Genomic DNA, 21,963 nt, shown 5'->3' on the forward strand with positions numbered 1-21,963 from the left:
AAAAAAAAAAAAAAAAAAAAAACCAGAAAAAAACTTCTTAAAAGTTAGATAATACCACATAACGTAATGGAAGTTTAAAAAACAGGAAATATATCTTTATCTATATTAATAAGGGAAATGCATAATTCTGTGACCTACATGGAGAAAGAAAGGGATCTTTCTATAGCATATTATTCACATGAGAGGGAAACTATCTCTCTACTTTATTCACAGGACAGAAATAGGTATAGGTAAGGTACCGAGAAATGAAAATTCCTACAAGAATTAGGAAAAATAAAACATGTAACTATGATTAATCATTAACATGAGTATTAGATTTGAATATGGCATCAACTTATAAAAAGAGACGTTGGGAAAATATAGCAAAGGTTTGGAAGGATGCAAAGAAAACAGTCAGATGAACATAAAAATGGAACGGCCCTAATTAGCTCTTATAAAATGTTGTAAGAATAACATTTATAAGAATACATATAAACCATCTGTCAGAAAATGAGAATATGATTAGAACTCATATGACAAACAAGACGATATATATTTTTAAAGGGTTTGGAAACTACTAAGAGCTTAATGGCATCATAATTTTTATAGCTTCTATGATTAGATGCTGGTTGAAAAACTGATCATAATTTTTAAATGAATTATATTGTTTCATCCCTAATAATTTATATTTTATGTCTGTGCCTTTTTTTAATCACAAAAGAAAGGATTAAAATACTGATGTAATAATACATGTTAAAAAGTTTAATATTTAATAGTCAATAATATTTGCAGAAGGGTATTGTAATGCTTAAAAAATTAATGAATATTGCTACAAAACCACAATTTTCAAGTATCCATCAGAAGAAAATACTGATTAAAAATAAGTAAAGCAAATCACAACACAAATTGTTCAGATTATCAATACAACAGCAGGTACTCTTCCCTCTGTATTGCAAAATATTTAACTTCGGAAACACACAAGATAGTAGAATAAACTTTTCATTTCCAAAAAAGTTTGGAATTTAAATTTCCAACATTTCATTATCATCACTAACTTAATACTTTGAAGACAGAAGCATGAAGTAAATTAACATTATCAAGTGATTCAACAAGACATTTTTGAGTCACCCAACATTTTCATCTGCACAGCAGCTATATATAGTCTACATGATAAATGTTATCCTTAAGAGGAAAAACAGATTATAAATTTTGTTCAAACAGCAGATAATAATTGCTCATTAAGGAATAACACCCTAAGTTGCTAAACTGTGCAAATATTTAGCTACTGACACTCAATACAACAAATCAAACAGTGGTCCTGAGGCAAATCAGGCTATAAAGTCTGATGAATTAAGAAAAACAAAATTGCTTGGCTGGGGATTTATCTAAGTGGCACCATGCCTGCCTTACAATGTCCTGAGTTCAATCCCTGGTACCGAAAAAAAAATGTCTTAGAAAAATCTAAGATATTAAAGCAGAGGTTTATTATCCATCACATGTCCAAAAAATGAGTGCTAGTTTCAGGAGCAATAATTACCACGTACGAGAGATCTGTTTGAAAATCTTTAGGGGAATTTCTGCATTTATTGTTAATACCCTGCTAGCCATGAGTGAATGCCTTTCATCAAGAAAGCCGAATCAGATAATTACAAAAAGAAGGACCCTCCACTCAAATACACATGCATGGCACAAAAATTTCCATGGCCCCTCCCCTCCCAGGCCTGCCCTAGTTTCCTGAGTCCGGCTCTTCCTCTAGGCCCTACAAAGCTCTCATACAGCCATGCCACTCATGCTTCCCACCTCTGACCCACCTTTTCTCTAGAAGGCTGCTACAGTTTGCATTGGGACTTGGCCCCAGTTTGGCACTACTGGAAGGTACTAGGCTAGGGATGGGGTCTAATGGGAAGTTTCCCTGGGAATGTACCCTTGAAGGGATAGGGATCCTAACCCTTTGTACTTTTCTTTTTTAAGCCAAAACAAACTTCTCTTTATTTCATTATCTCAACTATTTGTAATGAAATAGGAAAGCACAAAGGCCTTCCCTAGAAAGAATTTATGGGAAATTGCTATTAATGCCTTAAAACCACTTGTTTTTTTTGGTACCAGTGATAGAACTTGGGTCCTTGTGCTTCTGAGGCAGGCAGCAGAACCACTGAGCTAAATCCCTGGCCCAAAACCACTTAGTTTTAATACTCTTTTTTCAACACTAGAAATTGAACCTATGGCTTACCATGGACCTATGTCCCCAGCCCCATTCCAACCACCTCCCCCTGCCCTGGTCTGGGTCTCACTAAGTTGCTATGTTGCCCAAGATGGTATCAAAGTTGCAATCAACCTCCCTATCCTTCCAGAGTGCTGGAATCACCACACCCAATTTCCTTTCTTTTTATTACCTAAATTTCACAGCCCATCATGACTGTCCCTGTGACAATATAGTATCTTCTTAAGAATATTTTCTTTAATCAAACTAATGCCATTTTTTCTTTTAACATTATCTTTTTGGTCTATAAGATCTTTCATGACATCTGAATACCTAGTATTAAACAAAAGGCTCAGTAAATATTAGTCAAATAGAGTAATCAATCATTGGCAAAATTCAGTAATAATGTGCTCATATCAAGTGGCGAATGTTATATTCAAACACGTTTGGAATCTGAAGACAACCTAACAAAAGCTGGGTCATTTTAATATAATCAGAATAAAAATAAATGATAATACACTGATTACACCATAAAGGTGGGGAGCTTCACGATTTATAGGTAACTGGTATGGAAAAGTGAGCACAGCCTCTCACACCAAGAGCAACCTTGCTGGCTGGAGACTAATGCGGGCTCAATCAGGACATGGGTGAAGGGAAAGCTGACCCTAAACTCAGGTGGAGGCTTGAGGCCCAGTGTGTTCTTTCACCTAAATCAAGTTACCCCCATTGTCATCATATCATAGTCAACAGAAATAAAGAGAATAAAGGTCTTTTTTTTTTTTTACATATAGTAGGAAAGTGGAACTTGATGAACAGCCAGAAAATACCCATGTTTCTAGAAGCACAATTCATCACAGATAAATCTGGGAAGCAGCCTATATGTCCATCAGGAGATGAATGGATAAAGAAAATGTGCTATTTACACACAATGGAGTTCTACTGTGCTATAAAAAACATAAACTTGAGTCATTTGTAGGAAAATGGATTCACCTCAAGACCATAATGTTATGGGAAATAAATCAGACACCCAAGCTTAAATATCGTATGGTTTCACTTGGATGAAAAACCCAAAATATAAATAAAGAGCAAAATAAAATATACATAATAGGAAACAGGGAATAGATATTTTGTAAATGGAAAGGAGACCCAGAAATGAAGGGAAAGAGAGAAAAGATGATGAAGAAAAGAAATGAAATGTCATGCACATGGACCAACTCCCCACGGGGAATATAATCATTGTGTACTGTCAATGTGTACTAATAAAAATCAAAATTGATATACGTAAACAAAAATAATAGCAAGGAAGGAACATGGCCAGTGGAAGTCTTAAAAACAATTTCGATCACAAGATCAGATGATAAAAAGCTTTGAACTCTTTGGATTATATCTTAGATTCCACCCAAAATGCATCAACTCTCTGCCTCTAAGGACAGCAGCTGCCTCACCTGGGCTGCCGGGCCTTCACTTGGGCCAGGATTGCGCTCCAGCGCTGGTTCAAACCTGCCAGCTTGTCTCTCAGGAAGTCCCCGTCCTCGGGAGGCAGTTTCTGCACAATCCCCTCCCCGATCTGGTTGACGGTGGCCACACTGAGCTGGTGGCTGCTGACGCCCTCCTCAAGCTCCTGCAATGGAGCACAACGCAGGGTCCACCTCACCACTTGGCAACACTGTTCTGGGGCCCCATATCCCCCAAATACTGCGTCATCCATTAAAGCCTTAGGGAAACAAATGGCTTGGGAGGACATTGTATATTCATGGAAAAGGCTTTGTAAAACTACTTAATTACATTTCAAGGGACAACACATTGAATGAAATCTATCTTGAAATCGAATTCACTCTCATGAATGCCATCAGGCACAGCAAAGTGAAATAGGAGAGTCTAAGTTATAAAACAAATGACAGCTGTTTGTAAAGAAGTGAAAAGATCAATCATATTTGATTAAAGTGAGTTGCTCGTCTTCTTCCAAACAAGTGCTTAAAAGCATTTCTGTAGAAAAAAAATCACCCCCATGTAGTCTTGTGTCCTTCCATACATAAATAAGTCTCAATATGCATTTTCCTGAGACATTGTTTCACTCATCTGAAAATGTTTAAGTAATCAATTAAAGGGATATTTTAAAGTCAAATTTAAGTATTGGTCTGTAACTCTAAAAAATATGGAAAATGTGCTAATATGTTTTTGGAAAAAAAATAAAAGCTTTTTCTTTCAATTCCTCATGAGGCCCCTACAGGTAATACACCTTAAAATTTTAATAAAAGGAAATATTTCTAACATTGGTATAATTGAGATCTTGCTTTCTGTCATTATTTTTAAAGACTTAATGTTATCAGAAGAACTTATTTTGCTTTGTATTAGATTTTTCTAGACTGAAGTAAACTTACATTAAAAGCTGTAACTCAAGAATAACTTACTTTTATGATAATTATCTATGACACAAAGAAAAATGTGATGCCTGTGAACTGAAGGACAGAAAACACAGCCAAGGTTTGCATATATTTTTCTGGCCTTGATAAGATCTCAGGTAGAAAATTTTATGAATGTAATTTTCAATATAAATCTTCTAAAGAGGAAATTGTTAGCATGGCCTGGGACACCTGTAATGCCAACTACTGGGGAGACTGAAGCAGAAGGATCTCATTGATTTACCATGAGCCCATTTCAAAACAAAAATGAAATGGGCTGGAGATGTAATTCAGTGAGAGACTCTGGGATCAATGCCCAGTGCCAGGAAAAAAAAAAAAAGAAGAAGAAGAAGAAGAAGGAAATTGTTCTTACACAGTTTTTTTTAATAACATTGCTTCTCACATTAGACATTAAACAGCACTTTTTATTTAAACTTCTTTAAAATCTCTATTGCAAATTGCACATGACTGATTTCTCCTAAACCTTTGAAACCAGAAATGAGACCAAAAATTACAAATTATCTGTACACTTCTGAAAAACTAACAACCGTGGTTCCCACTTCTGATCTGTCTGAAGTGACACATGGTTACACATATGCAGCCCTTATGATAGCTCCCCTGCCCGTGACAAACACACTCACCTGCTGATGTGTCCTGGCCTTCTCCAGATCCAGGCTGCCATCAGGAGCACAAGTATCCAGAAGCACCTCTTCCGCCTCCGTTACCCACTGTGTGAGGTCATTAAGGTCACAGTGGAACTGTCTCCATTCCTCCAAGGCCCTGTCAAAGTGACTGAAGGACCAAAAACAAAGTAGCATGGGTTTCTAAATTCTCCAGGCATGCCTACGAGCACTTTTTTCTAAAACAAAAATTCAAATCTCATTTAAACTGACATTTCCCAAACGCAGTAAACACAACTCATCGCCCTACATGACCAACATTCACAGTAGGTTATAGTTAATAATTCCTCTCTAAGCGGCATATCGAGAGCAAGGTAACCTGCACACACCACCATCCTTCCCTCCCCTAGGTATACATACATGCACAGACAGACAGACAGACAGATACACACACACACACACACACACACACAGACATCTTTTCATTAAAAAAGATTCAGCCTCCTCTGGTTTGCAAAACCAAGCTCCATTCATTATTGATATATTAATCTAAGCAATTTTATACAGTTAACATTTCAGAAACTGTAAAAACTTTTTAAATGATATAAAAAGGACGACTGATGGAATAAAGAAGGAAAAGTATCCTGGTAGAGGATGGAATTCTGAGTATAAATAAAAAAAATAAGAAAGCAAAGAAAAATGCACACACGTTGTGAGAAGTGGGCCCCCAAAAAACCTTATTTTTGAACAATGTGCAACATATTAAAATTAAGGTCAACTGAGAACACTGTTAAAAAGCTTGTGAGCTCAGGAAAAGGCTGGACTTCATCTATATAGTAACGAAAGCCACAAAGGAACATAAAGAGGGTAACTGAGAAGAGATTTCTTAAAGAAGACACACAAGAACTCAGGGATTTAAGATAGAAAGGAAGAAATATCAGAGTGCAAGGAATGAAATATGTCAGATCAAAGAGAATCATGATTTGCCTAAGTGGTTTTAAAGTTCCTGTTTCTGGAAATATGAATGTGAACACCTCCGATGACCACAAAGGACTCATGAGGAGGCTCTGAAACAGGAGCTGCTTTATTTTCATGGTATCTACCTGTCTTTCCCTGCAGGCCAGCAATCAGCTTGAACAGTGGGAGATAGAGCAGCTGAGACAGGGAACAGATGGGGGCCTTGGTGGCCTCCTGGTGTGCTGATGACTTAGAATCGAAACTCTGCATGAAGCACATGAACTGCCACAGAATTTAATCACAAGGAGGGGAGAGTGGAAAGAGGCTCTCACTTGTTGCTTGAGATAGGTGATTAAATAGAATGGAGAAAAACAGACATGTTAAGGATAGCTTAGCAACACAACGAAAGGAAATGCATATGACTCTTTTGTAATAATCCTGGTAAGAAAAGTTTCAATAACCCCTCAAATTTCTCTGAGGTCACAGAAAAGAGCCAAAAAAATAAAAATAAAATGAAGACTACATTTGGAATTGATCATTTTCCCCTGAAATGACCGTAAGATTTTACAGAAGAGATACAGAAAAAGAATATAGATTTCAGAATAATTGTGGAGAAAGGAATATGGATTCTACTTTGTCAAAGAGAAAAAAAATGCTTTAAAAATGATAATACAGCAGTAATTGACTAACACTATTGATACAAGAAGGTAAAATCAGCAAAATTATAAATAGGAAAAATTGGTTGTTCATTTTAAAAAATGAAGCAAACTATAGCAGATCAGTGTTTAACAGGCTGCACCAAAAGGTAGCTGAGGAATGTTTAAAAAGTAGACCTGCATACTGTACAAGTTCAAGACCAGCCTGAACTAAATAATGAAACTCTGCAGCAAAAACAAAACAAAACAAAAATCAAATGGTTTAGATTATTAAATGTAAATTATAAATCAACCGCTAAAACTTATTATAAAAATTTATACTCACAGTGAGAAAGCAATGTATGCGCATATCATCTCATTTTAATTAATGAAATCACAAAGAAAAGACTATAAGATACAGTTATATAAAATAACATTTTCTTAAACCATCAGCCAACATCATATTAAATGGCCAAAAACTGAAAACCTTCACGTTAAAATCAGGAACAAGACAAGGATGCCCACTATCACCACTCCTCTTCAACATAGTTCTGGAAACATTAGCCACAGCAATTAGACAAGAGAAAGAAATTAAAGCAATAAAGGTAGGAAAGGAAGAAGTTAAACTGTCATTATTTGCTGATGATATGATACTCTACATTGAAGACCCAAAAAACTCCACCAAAAGACTTCTAGACTTAATTAACAGATTCAGTAGAGTATCTAGATACAAGGTGAATACCCAAAAATCAATAGCGTTCTTATACACAAATAACAGACTCACGGAGAGAGAAAAAAGGAAAAAATTCCTTTTACAATAGCATCCAAAAAAATGAAGTATCTAGGAATCAATCTAACAAAAGAAACAAAAGATCTCTACACTGAAAACTACAGCACTCTGAAAAAAGAAATCGAAGAGGATATAAAAAAATGGAAAGATATCCCCTGCTCCTGGATAGGAAGAATCAACATAGTGAAAATGGCCATACTACAGAAACTTCTATACACTTTCAATGCAATGCCAAGTGAAATTCCAACACTATATTTCACAGAACTAGAAAAAAGAATCCAAAAGTTCATTTGAAACCATAAGAGACCTAGAACAACAAAAGCCATCCTAGGCAACAGACACATGGCAGCGGGTATAACAATTCCCAATTTGAAACTATACTACAAAGCCACTGTGATAAAAACAGCATGGTACTGGCAAAGAAATAGGCCTGAGGATCAGTGGAACAGACTGGAAGACACAAAAACAAATGCAGATGTACTCAGCTACCTCATCTTTGACAAAGGAGCTCACCATCCTCAGTGGAGGAAAGATAGCCTCTTTAATAAATGGTGTTGGAAAAACTGGATATCAACCTGTCACAGATTAAAATTAGACCCTTATCTTTCGCCATGCACTAAATTAAAATCCAAATGGATTAAAGATCTAAATATTAAAACAGAAACATTAAACTTGCTGGAAAGTAAGTTAGGCAGAACTCTGGAAGACATTGGTATAGGAAAAGACTTTATGAACAAATCCTCAGTAGCACGGGAACTAGCAGAAAGAATCAACAACTGGGATCTCATCTTACTAAAAAGCTTCTGTACTTCAAAAGAAACCATTAGCAGAACTAAGAGACAATCTACAATGTGGGAAAAAATTTTTACCAGCTGTTCCTCAGACAAAGGACTATTATCAAGAATATATAAAGAACTCAAAACAATCAGACCCCCCAAATATAAAGACCCGATTCAAAAATGGGCATCCGAAATGAACATTTTTCAGACAAAGAAGTAAAAGCAAGTAAATATATGAAAAAATGTTACACATCACTGATCATTTGAGAGATGCAGATGAAAACAACACTGAGATTCCACCTCACCCCACAAAGAATGGCTGCTAGCAAGAAATCACACAATAACAAATATTGGCAGGGTTGTGAGGAGAAAGGAACCCTTCTCCATTGTTGGTGGGAATGCAGACTGGTGCAACCACTATGGAAAACAATATGGAGATACCTCAAAGAGCTTGGACTGGAGGTGACATTTGACCCAGCCATCCCTCTGCTGGGTATCTTTCCAAAAGAACTAAAAGAATCATATCACAGAGAAGTATGCGCACTCATGTTTATAGTGGCACAGTTTGTAATAGCTAAATCTTGGAAACAGCCCATTTGCCCATCCGTTGGAAACTGGATAAAGAAGATGTGGTTTTTCTATAAAATGGAATACTCAGCCATAAAGAACAAGAAAATAGATTCATGCATAGGAAAATGGATACATATTGAAGATACACTCCTAAGTGAAATAAATAAGTCACACATGTGTAAATACCAAATCGTTTCTCTGGTGTGAATAATCTGCAATAATACATAAGATCCTAATAAGATTACTGACATTTAGAAATGGGAAGAAAGGAGCTAAAAGTGTAGGGAAGGTGGGATGGGTAGGAGAAGGGTAATAAGGGAAAAGAAAAAAAAAGGTGAGATAATGAAAAGATGGAAATAAAGTGTTTGTAGATGGGGAGGGGAGGAGGAAGGGAGGGCTAACAATGTGTGTAACTGTACTGTATCCCTAAAATGTACCAATAAACTCAATTAAAGCTGAAAAAAAATTACATTTTCTGCATCTCAAAAATCTCCATTACCAAATTAAACATCACATGAAAAGCTGTGGCTACTTATGCAATAAACAAAAACTACAAATGGTTAATATCCTTGATGAAGGAAAAAGCTTTTACAAAAGTAAATTGATAATAATACCGTGATTTACAAAGGAGCAATACTGGGTCCAATACACATATGTAAGAATATTCAAATCTTACTGATGGGCAGTAAATATAAAATTGATATGGAACCTCTCAACATAAAACTGGCAGTAATCTTTTAAAAAAAAATCCTGCCAAATTTATGCAGGGCTCGAAAAGGACATACTTTCAAATACTCCCGGCAGCAGGGGTACAGCAGCCAATTTTATGATGTAATTTAGAGCCTTAAAATGTTATTACTTTTCAGCAAATCTGTCTTCCTCTAATAATCAAGATTGATAAAAAATAAGTGAGAATAAGCTATTTGTAAAGAGATATTCTCTAAATGTACAAAGAGATGATCTTTTAAATCTATACAAAGAAATAAAGGCCATGAAAAACACCTGTTCAAGGATTTCATAGTCACATCAAATATATTGGCTGCAGTTGTTTTAGAAAGATGAAGAACAAGGTGCCTGGTTTTTAGGTCTCTCACGTTTTCTGCATGTCATTCTGTACTAAATTTTGTGTAGTGCTTTCCAGTCCACTATTCCGTATCTCATTTGCATTTCCACTACAGACCTACGGCAAAAAAAATCATACTACTTTCTATTTCCACCCACTAATAGGCCTGGCCAAAATCTAGTCAGAAGGCTCCAAAACGTCCTGTGAAACAGAAGGCTATAAAAAAAGGACCTGAGGTTATATATGGATTCCAATTATCTGTAGCTGTCTCTGCCCTACACTCGCGTTAATCACTGAGTAGGTGGAGAAAGTGGACATTCATAAAAAATCTTTTTCAATTTTTAAAGATTTAGCTATTAATAATTAAAGGTGGTCCCATCTTATTTAGATATTCTGTGATAAATGGTCATCTGTATAAGATTGATTCCTTTTTAAGGAACTTTTCTCATCACAATGTAGTAAGCAGAGCACACTACAAGGGCAGGAAACACTTATCAGGAAATGTACTGTGTACACGAACTTCTCTGTGGCCCATGGGTACAGGTACAGGCATACTTTTAGAAATTAAATAGCATTTGGTGCACACGTACCCTTTCTGATCATTGTACATTCTGTTAACTCTGTCCCACTTGGTGTTCAGCTGAGACAACGTGTCCCTGATCTGGATGGCTTCAGGCCCGGAGGCTTCCAGGATGACATCAGGCTGCCTCTCCTGAACAACTGCGATCTGCTCTCCCAGTCTGTCCAGTTGGTCTTTGATGGTCTGGAGACACATTGCCACACATTAGCAAAATCCAGCCAGGAATAAAAGAATCACAGATGACTGAAATTTACACTGCACAACACTCATTTTAAAAGAACAATGAAACATTGTTGTACACAAAAACTGGCAACATTTTTTTAAAATATCCTGCATTGGCCCAAGAGAGCAGAATGCTATAATACTAGAAACAGGTAGCAAAAAATCCTTGCTGATTTTCAAAGCAGCTTTGATAAGATTGTAGGCCAGCAAGTGTTTGAAGTAGACTTATTTATATTTTCAAATATCTAATAATGCTACTTTAAATGACAGAAATGAGTTATCAGACATATAGAATCTGACAATGACTATATAAATGCAATCAAATTAAATAAAAAGGCTTGAAAGAATTAAATACTTTAACTTACAAAGATGCCATTCCACATCTCAACAACCAATCTTAAATCATTACAGACGGCCTGAGAAATATTGCATTTTACACAAATGAAAATCAAGACTGTAAGACAAGAATATGTTCTGTGCTTATGTTTGATTACAGAAAAGCTTGATGTTGCAAATAATATTTGTGCATACATAAAAATCTATACCCACTTCTAAAAATTAAAAAGTGAAATTTCTTTGGTGAGTACAGGAAAGTTTTATTATTCATATACATTATTAATTCTTTGGAACAAATTTCACAGGATGCATACCATCTAAGTAGTTAAGATAAATTTCTTGGTTCATTTCTACATTAACTGTGGCTATTCCAATACAAAGCCTGGACAGTTACCTTCAGAGAGTCTTCCTGAAAAGAGAAATCTTCATAGACAATGGTGTTTAGTTCAGGAACATTAAGGGATAATTCAACACCATCCATGGTAAGTAATATTTTGTTAATTTCAACCAGATAATCTGTGGGCAGAGATGATGATCTAATCCCAGATGTGAGTTGGATTGTTTTCCTCTGTTGAATAGGGACTGCCTATTTTTAAAAAAAATGTTTTTTAAGTACTGCATATACCATAAAATATCCCCAGAATGAGTTAATAGCAAAATGGAAAAAAAAAATAGACTATTCAGACTATGGCATTGAAAATAATGAATCAAAGTTTAAGAAACTTAATTATAATTTTGTATATTTCAAAGTTGTACTGTCAGAAACTCTGAATAATCTTTATTCTAATTTTTATGTGCAGCCTGGCATTAAGTAGCATAAATAAGTTAATATATGTATGTTTTGTTATTTGCTTTTTTTTTTTGCAATATTGGAGGTTAAGCCTAGCACGTACTTGACCACTGAGCTACATACCTAGCATTTTAAACAAATTTTTTATTTTGAAAGTCTCACATTTCTCAAAAGTCAAATTTGAAGCAAGCCCATTGATTTTTATCAACAGACTAATTATACTTGTTTCTAATATTAATTTTACTATCTTAATACCACACTTGCAATTTTAGTCAGAAAGTACTTCTAGCTATATATGCCTATGTCTAAAACAGAAAATTCTATTTTTAAGAAAACATAAAAGAATGCTGAAATAAATAATATAACCACCCATGAATAACCACCTGGTTTTGAATAAAAATATGCTTAATATTTTATGCAAAGAAAATTTTAATTTTTCAAATTTTCATTTTTTAAAAATTAGGTCTTTTGTGGAAAAAGAAAACAACCCAAGGAAAGTCTGCGTGGGCTGAATAATCATCCCAAAAGAGTAAAAGGGCAACTTGAGATGCACCCTGCTCTGTGGCTTCCCATCCATTCACCGGGTCTGGGTGAGGGCTCTTCACCTTCTCCAAGACCAGGGATGGCTCCGAATGTGCAACGACTCGGTGTGTCTGTCAGTCGCTTAACTCCGTAGTGCTTTTCTCTTTAGCATCACTAGACATTACTGTGGGCCAGACTTCTGTTTTACATCTGCTCTACTGGATATTGCTGAGAGCCATTTTATACCTCAGCAACTATGACAAGCCAGGGATCCTGTGCTGCTTCCTCTGTTACATAACAGGGCCTGTCACTCTGCAAGGCCAGCTGGGTACGGGGGTCGGTAAGTATATAAATATAAAGCGTCTGGTTAAAAAAAAAGGGCCCATTCATCAAGACCGTGTCTTTTTCCATTCAGACAAAAAAGACAGCCAGGGACTTTTCTGACTCTTCACACTCTTGCAGAAGCAGCAAGGTGGCTGAAGATGTGCTTTTATACTCCCCAAATAGATTCTTTTCCCCCAAGAGAGCGATCAATCAAAACAGCCTAGAAAAAGAAAAATGTCCTCAAGATCTGACCTAGACTTTACTTCTGGGTGATTTTTAATTGTTAAGAATTTTGTTAAAACCCAGAAACACATACAAAGTTCTGGCTGGTACTGAAATAAAATAGTGTTACATCACACAGGTCACATTATTCGGCAAACTAAAGTCCAAATATATGAAAAAATTTAAATGAGCACTGTATAAAGCTTTCTACGCTTTGTTTATTAAACTATAGGGAAAAAAATGGAAGTAAACAGAATTAAGGCCAGGGATTTAGCTCAGCGGTTTGGTGGCCTGCCTTACAAGCACAAAGACCCGAGTTCAATCCCCAGTACCAAAAAAAAAAAAAAACAGAATTAACTATTCATCAACTCTCAGGAAATAAGGACTTTTTAGGTCTCAAAACAGATTTATAAGAAAATACCAAGGAAGGACTGGGGATACTCTGCAGTGCTAGAGCACTTGCCTAGCATGTAAGAGGCCCTGGGATCAATCCCCAACGCCACAATAAGAAAATTACAAAGGAAAAACATGGTCCTATGTGTCCTAACAAAAATTTTAAATGGCTGGATGTTTAAGGTAAAATAATTAGAACATCAAAGTTATTAAGAAAATATAGCAAATAAGCTAAGAGGTTAATATGTTTATTTTATAATGAACACATACATATTTAAGAATAGTGATAACTTAAAAAAAGAAATAGGAAAAGGGCATTTAACACATATCTCAAATAAGAAAATGCATCCTGTAAACTGATGGTTCCTAATTCTGATTGCCCATTTATTACACTTGTGGCTACATGTTCCCCCACAGCCTCATGGTCCCACAAGTGGGGCTTTTCAGAGCTGGCAGGAAATAGCTGAGGATGGGTTAAAGGAGTGTGATGAGTGGATTAGTGTACTGATTGGTTTGTCATGGCTCTGGGTGTGGATGGAGGGAAGGCCCACCTTGGGTGTGGGATGCACCATCCAATCGATAGAATAAAAGGAAAAGCAGGAGGAAGGCTGCTGCTTTCTGCCTGCCCTGCCATGGACTGTTTTACCTCTGTCAGGTCCCTCCACCATTCTGCCCTGCTGTGCAGTCAGCTGACCATGGACTGCACCTCTACGAACTGTCAGCCAAAATAAACCTTTCCTCCTTTAACCTTTGGTTGTCAGTTATTTTGTCACAGAAATAAGACACTATTAGAATCATTCACAAAGTTTTTAGTTGTTTTGCTTTTTTTAATGACCACATTGAGGTCCAACAGGAAAGATTTCACTGGTTTGAAGGATAGATTTGGGCATTACTATTTTATAAGCTTCCCCAAGATTCTAATACTCATAGCTAAGAACAATATTGGTTTTGAAAACTACAGAGTTGAAAGCACTTTCGAAAAATAAATTTATTTGTGTATTTAATGCCTAAAAATTATTCCTATCTTGGGAAAGTAATGACTTTTGATTTGAGACTTAAAGATGAATAAGACATAGCCTGAATCCTCGAAGAAGCATTAGGGAAGACAGATACTTTTAAAAGTAGTAAAAAAGCATTAAGTATAATATGTTCTGACAGGTATAAAGCTGTCAGAATATATAAAAGTAAAAACTGAAGGAAAGTCTTAAAAGATAACATGGGGGGGTGGTAAATAAGAAGACAAAATCCACTGCAGGAAAGGGATTAAAATTAGCAAGATCCTAGAGGTGCTAAAGCATGTGGTGTGTTTAGGAAAACGTGAAGCAACCCACTATGGTTTTGCATGTGATGGGGGACAGCGGACTGAAGAAGCAGTAGCCAGGAGTCAGACTTAAGCCTTAGCACAATACTGTAATGACAAACCCTGCACTCAACACTCCTGTATCTTGCAATTTGTGTCTGAAAGGTTTCTTAAGAAAAGCCACGACTTTGGGGAACAAATTCTGAAGAAAATATGGAGGAAATGCCACAGTAAAAAAAACAGGACATAAGAAAATTAGTTGGAAATATATTGCAAAATCTAATAGAAGAGCACTGAAAGTCTGAATTGTGGAAACTACCTTGAACTAAGAGAAGTTAAGTCACTTCTCCATGTTGCTGTAACAAGCCACTGGCAGAATACTATCTGACTCCAGGCTCAGGCCTGCATCTTGCTTTGCTTATCCTGAAGGTTGTTTTGTTTCGTTTTGTTTTGTTTTGTTTTTTGGTGTTTTGAGACAGGGTCTCACTATGTAGTTAAGACTGACCTGGAACTCACTATGTAGTCCAGGCTGGTCTTGAGCTCACAGTGATCCTCCTGCCTCAGCCACCCGAGTTCTAGGACTACAGGTGTGCGCCACCACCCGGCTTCTGAAGGTTTTGATTGCTGCCTGACATGCTATAAGGAACAAGGCATGGGAAAGTGCAACAGAAGTTCAGAATGAAGTTAAGTTTCTGCTTGAAGCACTGGCTAATCTTGAAGGTACTTAATGAACACAGAAAATAAAGTAGGAAACAGATTGCAGGGAAGGGAGTGGTGGAACATATCAGAGGGTCACACTCCATGCAGCTGCAGGCATTGAATAGGCAGTAAATACAATGCAATCCCAAACTCCAAAATGATCAAATAAAACTGGTTCGAGAAGAAACTGCCAAAGGACAGACTCCTGGGGATACCAGCACCACTTAAAATGCAGCTAGGAAGATGGGCGTGGTGGCACATACTTGTCATCCCGCTACTGGAGAAGCTGAAGCAAGAGGACTGAAAGTTTCAGGCCAGCCTGGAAAACTTAGTGAGACCCTGTTTCAAAATAAAATGCAAAGGTCTGGGGATGTCACTCAGTGGTAGAGCACTTGCTTGGCATCTGGAAGGCCCTGGGTTCAATTCCCAGCCTCGCAGATAGTTGGGGGAATCCAGTTGAGAAGATCTCCATTTAAAAAGGAGCGAGAAGGCTGGGATTTATCTCAGTTTGATTCTCAGCACAAAAAAAAAACAAAACAAACTTTGAATATAAAAAGGAGCTAGAAATGAAACCTGTTCTGCAGTATACATCATAGCACATCAACCTCAAGAATTTAGTTATTCGTAGCCGGGCGTGGTGGCGCATGCCTGTAATCCCAGCACTCGGGAGGCTGAGGCAGGAGGATCAATGTGAGTTTGAGACCAGGCTGGGCTACATAGTGAGTTCCAGACCAGTCTCAACTACATAGTGAGACCCTGTCTCAAAAACAAACAAAATTTAGTTATTTGTGAACTAGAAATTTGGGTGACATAGCCAAGACCTCCATGTGTAAAATACAGAACTGAAGGAAGTCACATCTGAAAGGGACAGATTTCTTCTAGATTTCATATAAGATCAGGAATCCAAAAAAAGATGACAGCACATTCCTATTTCTTTGAATTTTATCATATACAAAAAATATAAATCGCTAGTAAAATGCATTAGAAAGGAGGAGATAATCCTGACTGGTTTGGTTTAAACTGTCGACAAATGTAATATGGAGTGTCTAAATAAAACAAGCTGAATAATTTATTTGAATGAAACAGAGACTCCCCATCATTATACCTTAATTTTGTGGTATCTTGTATGCAAAAGTAACAACTGCAAATGGATCCTTTCTTTCTTATTATCCTCCATAGGCTGACGTAACATTTGTTCTCCTCTTTGTAGAACTTCCTCAATCTGGGCTCTCTCTTCATCCATCTGAATGTTAGAAAGAAAAATATTATTCAGAAGCCCAGTACAGAGTCACTACCCTAAGTTACCAAGTAGGAGAACTAACCTGCGAATTCCAGGGTTAAGTCAAGAGATGTTAATCTGAATAATGAAATAAAATATCTCAAAGCTAGTTAAGCCCAAGTCAGCTGAAGAGTTATTTTTAGTCAGAAAGCACGGGTTGTATGTATGTGTGCGTTCAAGAATCACATAAATCACTTGAAAAATCTTCTTAATGACAGTCAGAAAATCACCTGTGGATTTTTTCAGTTAGGCTTGAAAGGTTACATGTGTGAACATTATTGATATAAAATATAATTAAAGGAAAAGAAGAATGAGAACACTATAGTTTTTAAAAATCTCCTTGAACAAACCTCTTCATTGCCATCACTGCATTCCAAGTGTTTTTCCACAACTTTTAACATACTTTCTACATCCTTTTCTAGTTTATCCACGTCAGAGAAAGGTATAGCAGCTTCAAATGTTTCAGTGGTGACCACATACTGGTAGGATGTGGGTTCCTGGCCAATTAGCAACTGTAGAAGGAAAACAGGTCTCTAAAAATATATTCTCAGCTTGACTCTTCATAACTCATCCGAGATGAGGGGGCAAGAGAGGAACTAGCATTTTCTTGAGCTGACTTTAATGTCACTCATTCATATAGTGCTGATTTTACTGATCTAGGCTTCTCTGAATTGTCCATTTCCTAAACCTGAAACAGAGGTATGAGCTCAGGAGACCCAAGTTCACTGTTTCCCAGTTAATATCTCCAGAAGGATTCTCATTGGATTTTGATACTTGAACTTCAAAGAAAGACACAGTTCCCAACCCAGTATTTTCAGATAACATACGTATAGAAAAACTTCACATCTGTGCACTAGAAATTTTACTAACATGCCAATTTTAATAAAACTACATGTAGGAAAATAACATCTAGTGTTGGCTATGAGAAACTAGCATTCTTACAGCCCGATTATAGAAGCATGAATTGACAAATTTTCTACTGGGCTATTTGGAACATCTATTCCATAATCTAGGTACACACATTTTTGCACAAGCTGCAAAGAATTCTGAGTTGATATAAAGGGGACATTGAGAGCTGAGTAAATAGATATGCACAAGATGACTGTAGTATATTTAATATTCACAAAAGGTCAATAAAAGTGGAAAATTTAGGAAATGCTAACAAATCACTTAGTGGAATACCCTACTATCGTTACAAACCATGTCAAACAATAATATACAAAAGTACAAATATTTTAATATGTAAATATCATATATATTTGACTTAAAAATAGCCATATATGTCAAAACATTTACAGGGGTTATTTATGGGGTTGATTTTGTTTCTTTATATTTCCTCTCACCTTCCCCTTCTGTCTCATGCATTATCTTACCAAAGAGTCACTCAGGAATCTATCAAAAAGAATGAAATGAATTTGGGGCAGAAAATAAGGCAACAGGGTCAATATTAAGGAAGGCAAAAGCTAAAGTAAAGTTTTGGCTTATTTTCTGCAAGGTGTGAATAAGGTAAGTATATTCATAAGGCTATGGGAGGTAACTTGGCCTCCACATTAGACACTTCTTACTGAAACAAGGTCAGGTAATATTTACTCCTTGCAAGACAGAGGACCTTTCCTCCTTGATAATATCAGTATATAACTCTCAAGGAATTAATTGAAGAGTCAAAAAAAAAAGTCATCCTATGGGCACATATGAGATCCATAAAGACTCAGAATTCTGTGATTCCACAGAATGAACAAACATCGGTTTGAAAGACCTAGAGGCTGAAAGTCAGCTATGTTGTTGTCCCCCCAGCATCAAACCATCAGAATGTTTTCATTTTTAAACTTAACATGTACTAAGTATTCGATCCCTGACAGGGCCTGAGAACACTAGGTAAAATGCTACCTTTCCTCTCTTCACAAAACAAGGACAGAAAGAAAGGGAGGGCAGGAGGGGGGATTATAACAAGACAGAACAAATAAATACCTTTGTTTTTTAGAAAAGAATTGTTCTTATCTATTATCTTCTTTTCATTCTATCAAATCAGGAAGTACATCTCTCCATGAAGTCTAAACCGTGAAGTTACTTACAACTTTTGCATTTGTAAAACATTAAGCTCAAAAAAAAAAGTGTATAGCATGAACACATATATTAAAGTATGACCATAAAATTATGTATCTAATAGTCATGCCTCGCTTGGGAATTATTCTCATTTCACAGCCAATTCCAAGCTTCACCTGCATCTTCGAAACCTTTCCTCAAATGGATGGTTTCAATGGTAATTCTTTGCTTTTTTTTTTTTACATCCACAATAACATATGTACAAGGACAAATGTTCCATTCAAACTAAAAAGAGATTACAATTATTTTAATTTTAAAAAATTTATGTATATACTATTTTACCATCTAACATTTGAACACATGCCCAGGAGAAACAGTTTTTCATAAAAAAAAACATTACTACTAACTTTGGCGCTTTTGATGTGCTGAGATACTTTTTCAAAGTTTCTATCCAGTTCAGCTAATTTTGGTTCTACAAGCTCCCTGCTCGAGCTTCCACGTGCTTTCATCAAAATAATGGCTTGATCGTGGGCATTTTCAACCTGGAGGCTGGCGTCATTGAGCTCGGATAGTAGACGCTAATTGTGGAAAAGAAAACGCAAATTTATCCCGTGAGAAATATTGAAATCAAACACGGTCGTGATGCTTACAAAGAATTAAAGGAAGCAAGCAAAATGTCTGGGGTGCCTAGACATCTCTTCTTACTAAGAGATTTCAACACAGAGTGAAAGGTGCTTAACTCATGGAGAGCTTGGTTTTTCCCTACAAAACAAATGTTAATGAGTCCACAGCGAGAGAAGATGTACACCAGCAACCGAGGGCACCACACAAGGAAAAGACAGGAGGGAAAACATCCCAGTCCCGAAAGTGCTACAGATTCATCCAGTTTGCTACCTTCACGATTTCTTCACGTTTGCTCGCTGGTTTTTTTTCAATCTCATCCAGTAGCGCTTCAGCTTGATAAAGCCAGGTACTTAAGTGAGCAACATTTCCATCAAACATTTCCAGCTGGTTCTGATGATGCTACAAAGCAATCCATAAAACACGGACACAAGCAGATGAAATATTTAAGATGATAATCTTAGAAGAGATTTAAAAGGCCTTCAAAGAGCAAGTTGCATGCTGAATTTAAAGAGGAATTTTTACCTTCGCACAAAGCTCTCTTTAGCGAATAAATCTCAATCCAAAAACCGCATAGCTGTGCATCAGCTCATTTTAAATTTGAGTTAGACCTCAATGTCATATAAAGTGGAAGTAATATAAAAGACAAAACTTTCTTTTTCAAGTTTGTTTCTAATTTCACATTCTTCTATTACAACTGATCTCATTTGTCCCCTTCAATTATATTTTTAAAAACTCATTTATTATTAATAAGAACACAATACTAATAAATGATGAAAACATGAACTGAATAAGATTCAGTTGATATCCATGGGAGGAGCAGGGTCTGCTTCTTTTCTTGTCAGTACTGCCAGCCCTTAGTATTACACAGGGCACAAACCTCATAATGCTTCCTGGAGCAGGACGTACAATGAAAATAAGAAAGAGAAGGATTTGAAAACCGAGCAAACACGTGAGCAGATTAAAACTAAAAGTTTTGGAGGGCCTGGGCTTTAGGTCAGTGGCTCTGACACCTGCCTCACAATCACAAGGTCCCAAGTTCGATCCCCAGTAGCAAAAAAAAAAAAAAATTATGGAGGCTAAAAGAAGTTAGAGCTTGACCAAAAAGGTGGGGAGAGCGGAAGTATGATGAAACGGGCAATTTTCAGGAGTGACATTTTATCACATAAAGGACACTAGAAAAATTGCAGAACAAAAAAGGAAATAAATCATTAATCTATAATATAGGAAGATCACGGAGAAAGAAAATATTAATTAATAAGTGGTATGAGGGCCGGGGATTTAGCTCAGTGGTTCTGCCGCCTACCTCACAAGCACAAGGATCCAAGTTCAATCCCTGGTACCGAAAAAATAAATAAATAAAAATAAATGAAATGAAATGAAAAAATTGCATCCATGATCTAGAGACTAAGCAAGAAGTGATGAGCACTAGAATTATTTACTCCTATAAAGTAGAGAAATCAAACACTGTAATAGAAGGAGAAATACAATACCTGAAAAGGGGATCTGGAAGGGATAGACTAAAAATACAAAAGCAAGACCTGAGAGAAAATGAAATAAAGGTAGCCATAACAAAAATGAACATAATAATAAAAGAGAACATATAAAACGTGTAAAAAATACTCCATAGGCTAAGAATGTATTCATTATCATATGTTCAACACTGAACAACTGTTAAATACGCTCCTTTATTCTCATTTTATATATAAATAGATACATAAAACTTGCATGTATTTTATCTAATATATATGGAAATTGAAGCTGAGTGATATTACATTACTTATCTAAGGTTACACAGATAATACATCATGTACTGGGATATATAAATCCAGATTAAGACCTCAGCCCTGATCATCACTGTCCTACACATCTCAACTGATCTCAGTAAATGCTCAAACACACAATAATTTCTGCTGTATCTATCCATTATATAATAATTCCATGAATTTTATGAGTCCTAAGAGATGTCAGAATATAAAAATGAATTATGAAGGATTCTTTCCTTTTGGGAGGGGAGAATGGGATTACCATATACTCATTTTGAGTATAAAAGGCACAAAAAAACTATGAAAACTAAACAGTCAAATTTCCATGAAAGAATAATAAAACAGCATAAGAAAAAGACTGCCATATTTACAATTTACCACATTTAAAAATCATCATAATCATCACAATAATATTTAAAATTGGTTATTTAACATAGTTATTAGACCAATTTAAGTGAATTAATTTTTAAAAAACTGTACAAGGGAGAAATAATAATAGTGGCCATTTTATACAGATGAGAAAATTGAGGCTTGGAGAACATTTTAGTAACTTGACCAATATCATTCAGTTAGCAGTTAAAATTTTTAGTCAAATGCTAGAACCTGGGCCAGGGATTTAGCTCAGTGGTTCCACCATCTGTCTCCCAAGTGCAAGGACCCAAATTCAATTCCCAGTACAAAAAAAAAAAAAAAAATGCTAGAACCTATGCTCTGACTTAATACACTATTATTAGAATAATATAATAATTGTGGATGTATATAAACAGCCTACAGTAATACAAAAATTAAATTCTATGCGACATTTACAAAATAAATATTAGACTTTCCATGTACATCATGAATAGTTTATTCTTTAATAGAGACGTGGTGA

At 36.1% G+C, this 21,963-nt stretch overlaps 1 protein-coding gene across 4 annotated transcripts in view; it reads right to left on the reverse strand.

Annotated features, from left to right (window-relative positions):
- Utrn (utrophin) overlaps positions 1-21,963 on the reverse strand; it is a 479,533-nt gene that overhangs the window by 267,341 nt on the left and 190,229 nt on the right. For all 4 annotated transcript variants that reach the window (XM_010626629.1, XM_010626631.2, XM_010626630.2 and 1 more), the window contains 8 exons: positions 19,600-19,728; positions 19,113-19,283; positions 17,013-17,174; positions 16,489-16,626; positions 11,528-11,719; positions 10,586-10,758; positions 5,223-5,373; positions 3,625-3,800 (listed from right to left, as the gene is read on the reverse strand). In XM_010626629.1, the coding sequence (XP_010624931.1) occupies positions 3,625-3,800; positions 5,223-5,373; positions 10,586-10,758; positions 11,528-11,719; positions 16,489-16,626; positions 17,013-17,174; positions 19,113-19,283; positions 19,600-19,728 (1,292 nt within the window). The remainder of the gene's footprint in view (positions 1-3,624; positions 3,801-5,222; positions 5,374-10,585; positions 10,759-11,527; positions 11,720-16,488; positions 16,627-17,012; positions 17,175-19,112; positions 19,284-19,599; positions 19,729-21,963) is intronic.

The sequence above is a fragment of the Fukomys damarensis genome, unplaced genomic scaffold (genome assembly GCF_012274545.1).
Source record: "Fukomys damarensis isolate Sample0158 unplaced genomic scaffold, DMR_v1.0_HiC HiC_scaffold_14, whole genome shotgun sequence".
Taxonomy (NCBI): Eukaryota; Metazoa; Chordata; class Mammalia; order Rodentia; family Bathyergidae; genus Fukomys; species Fukomys damarensis.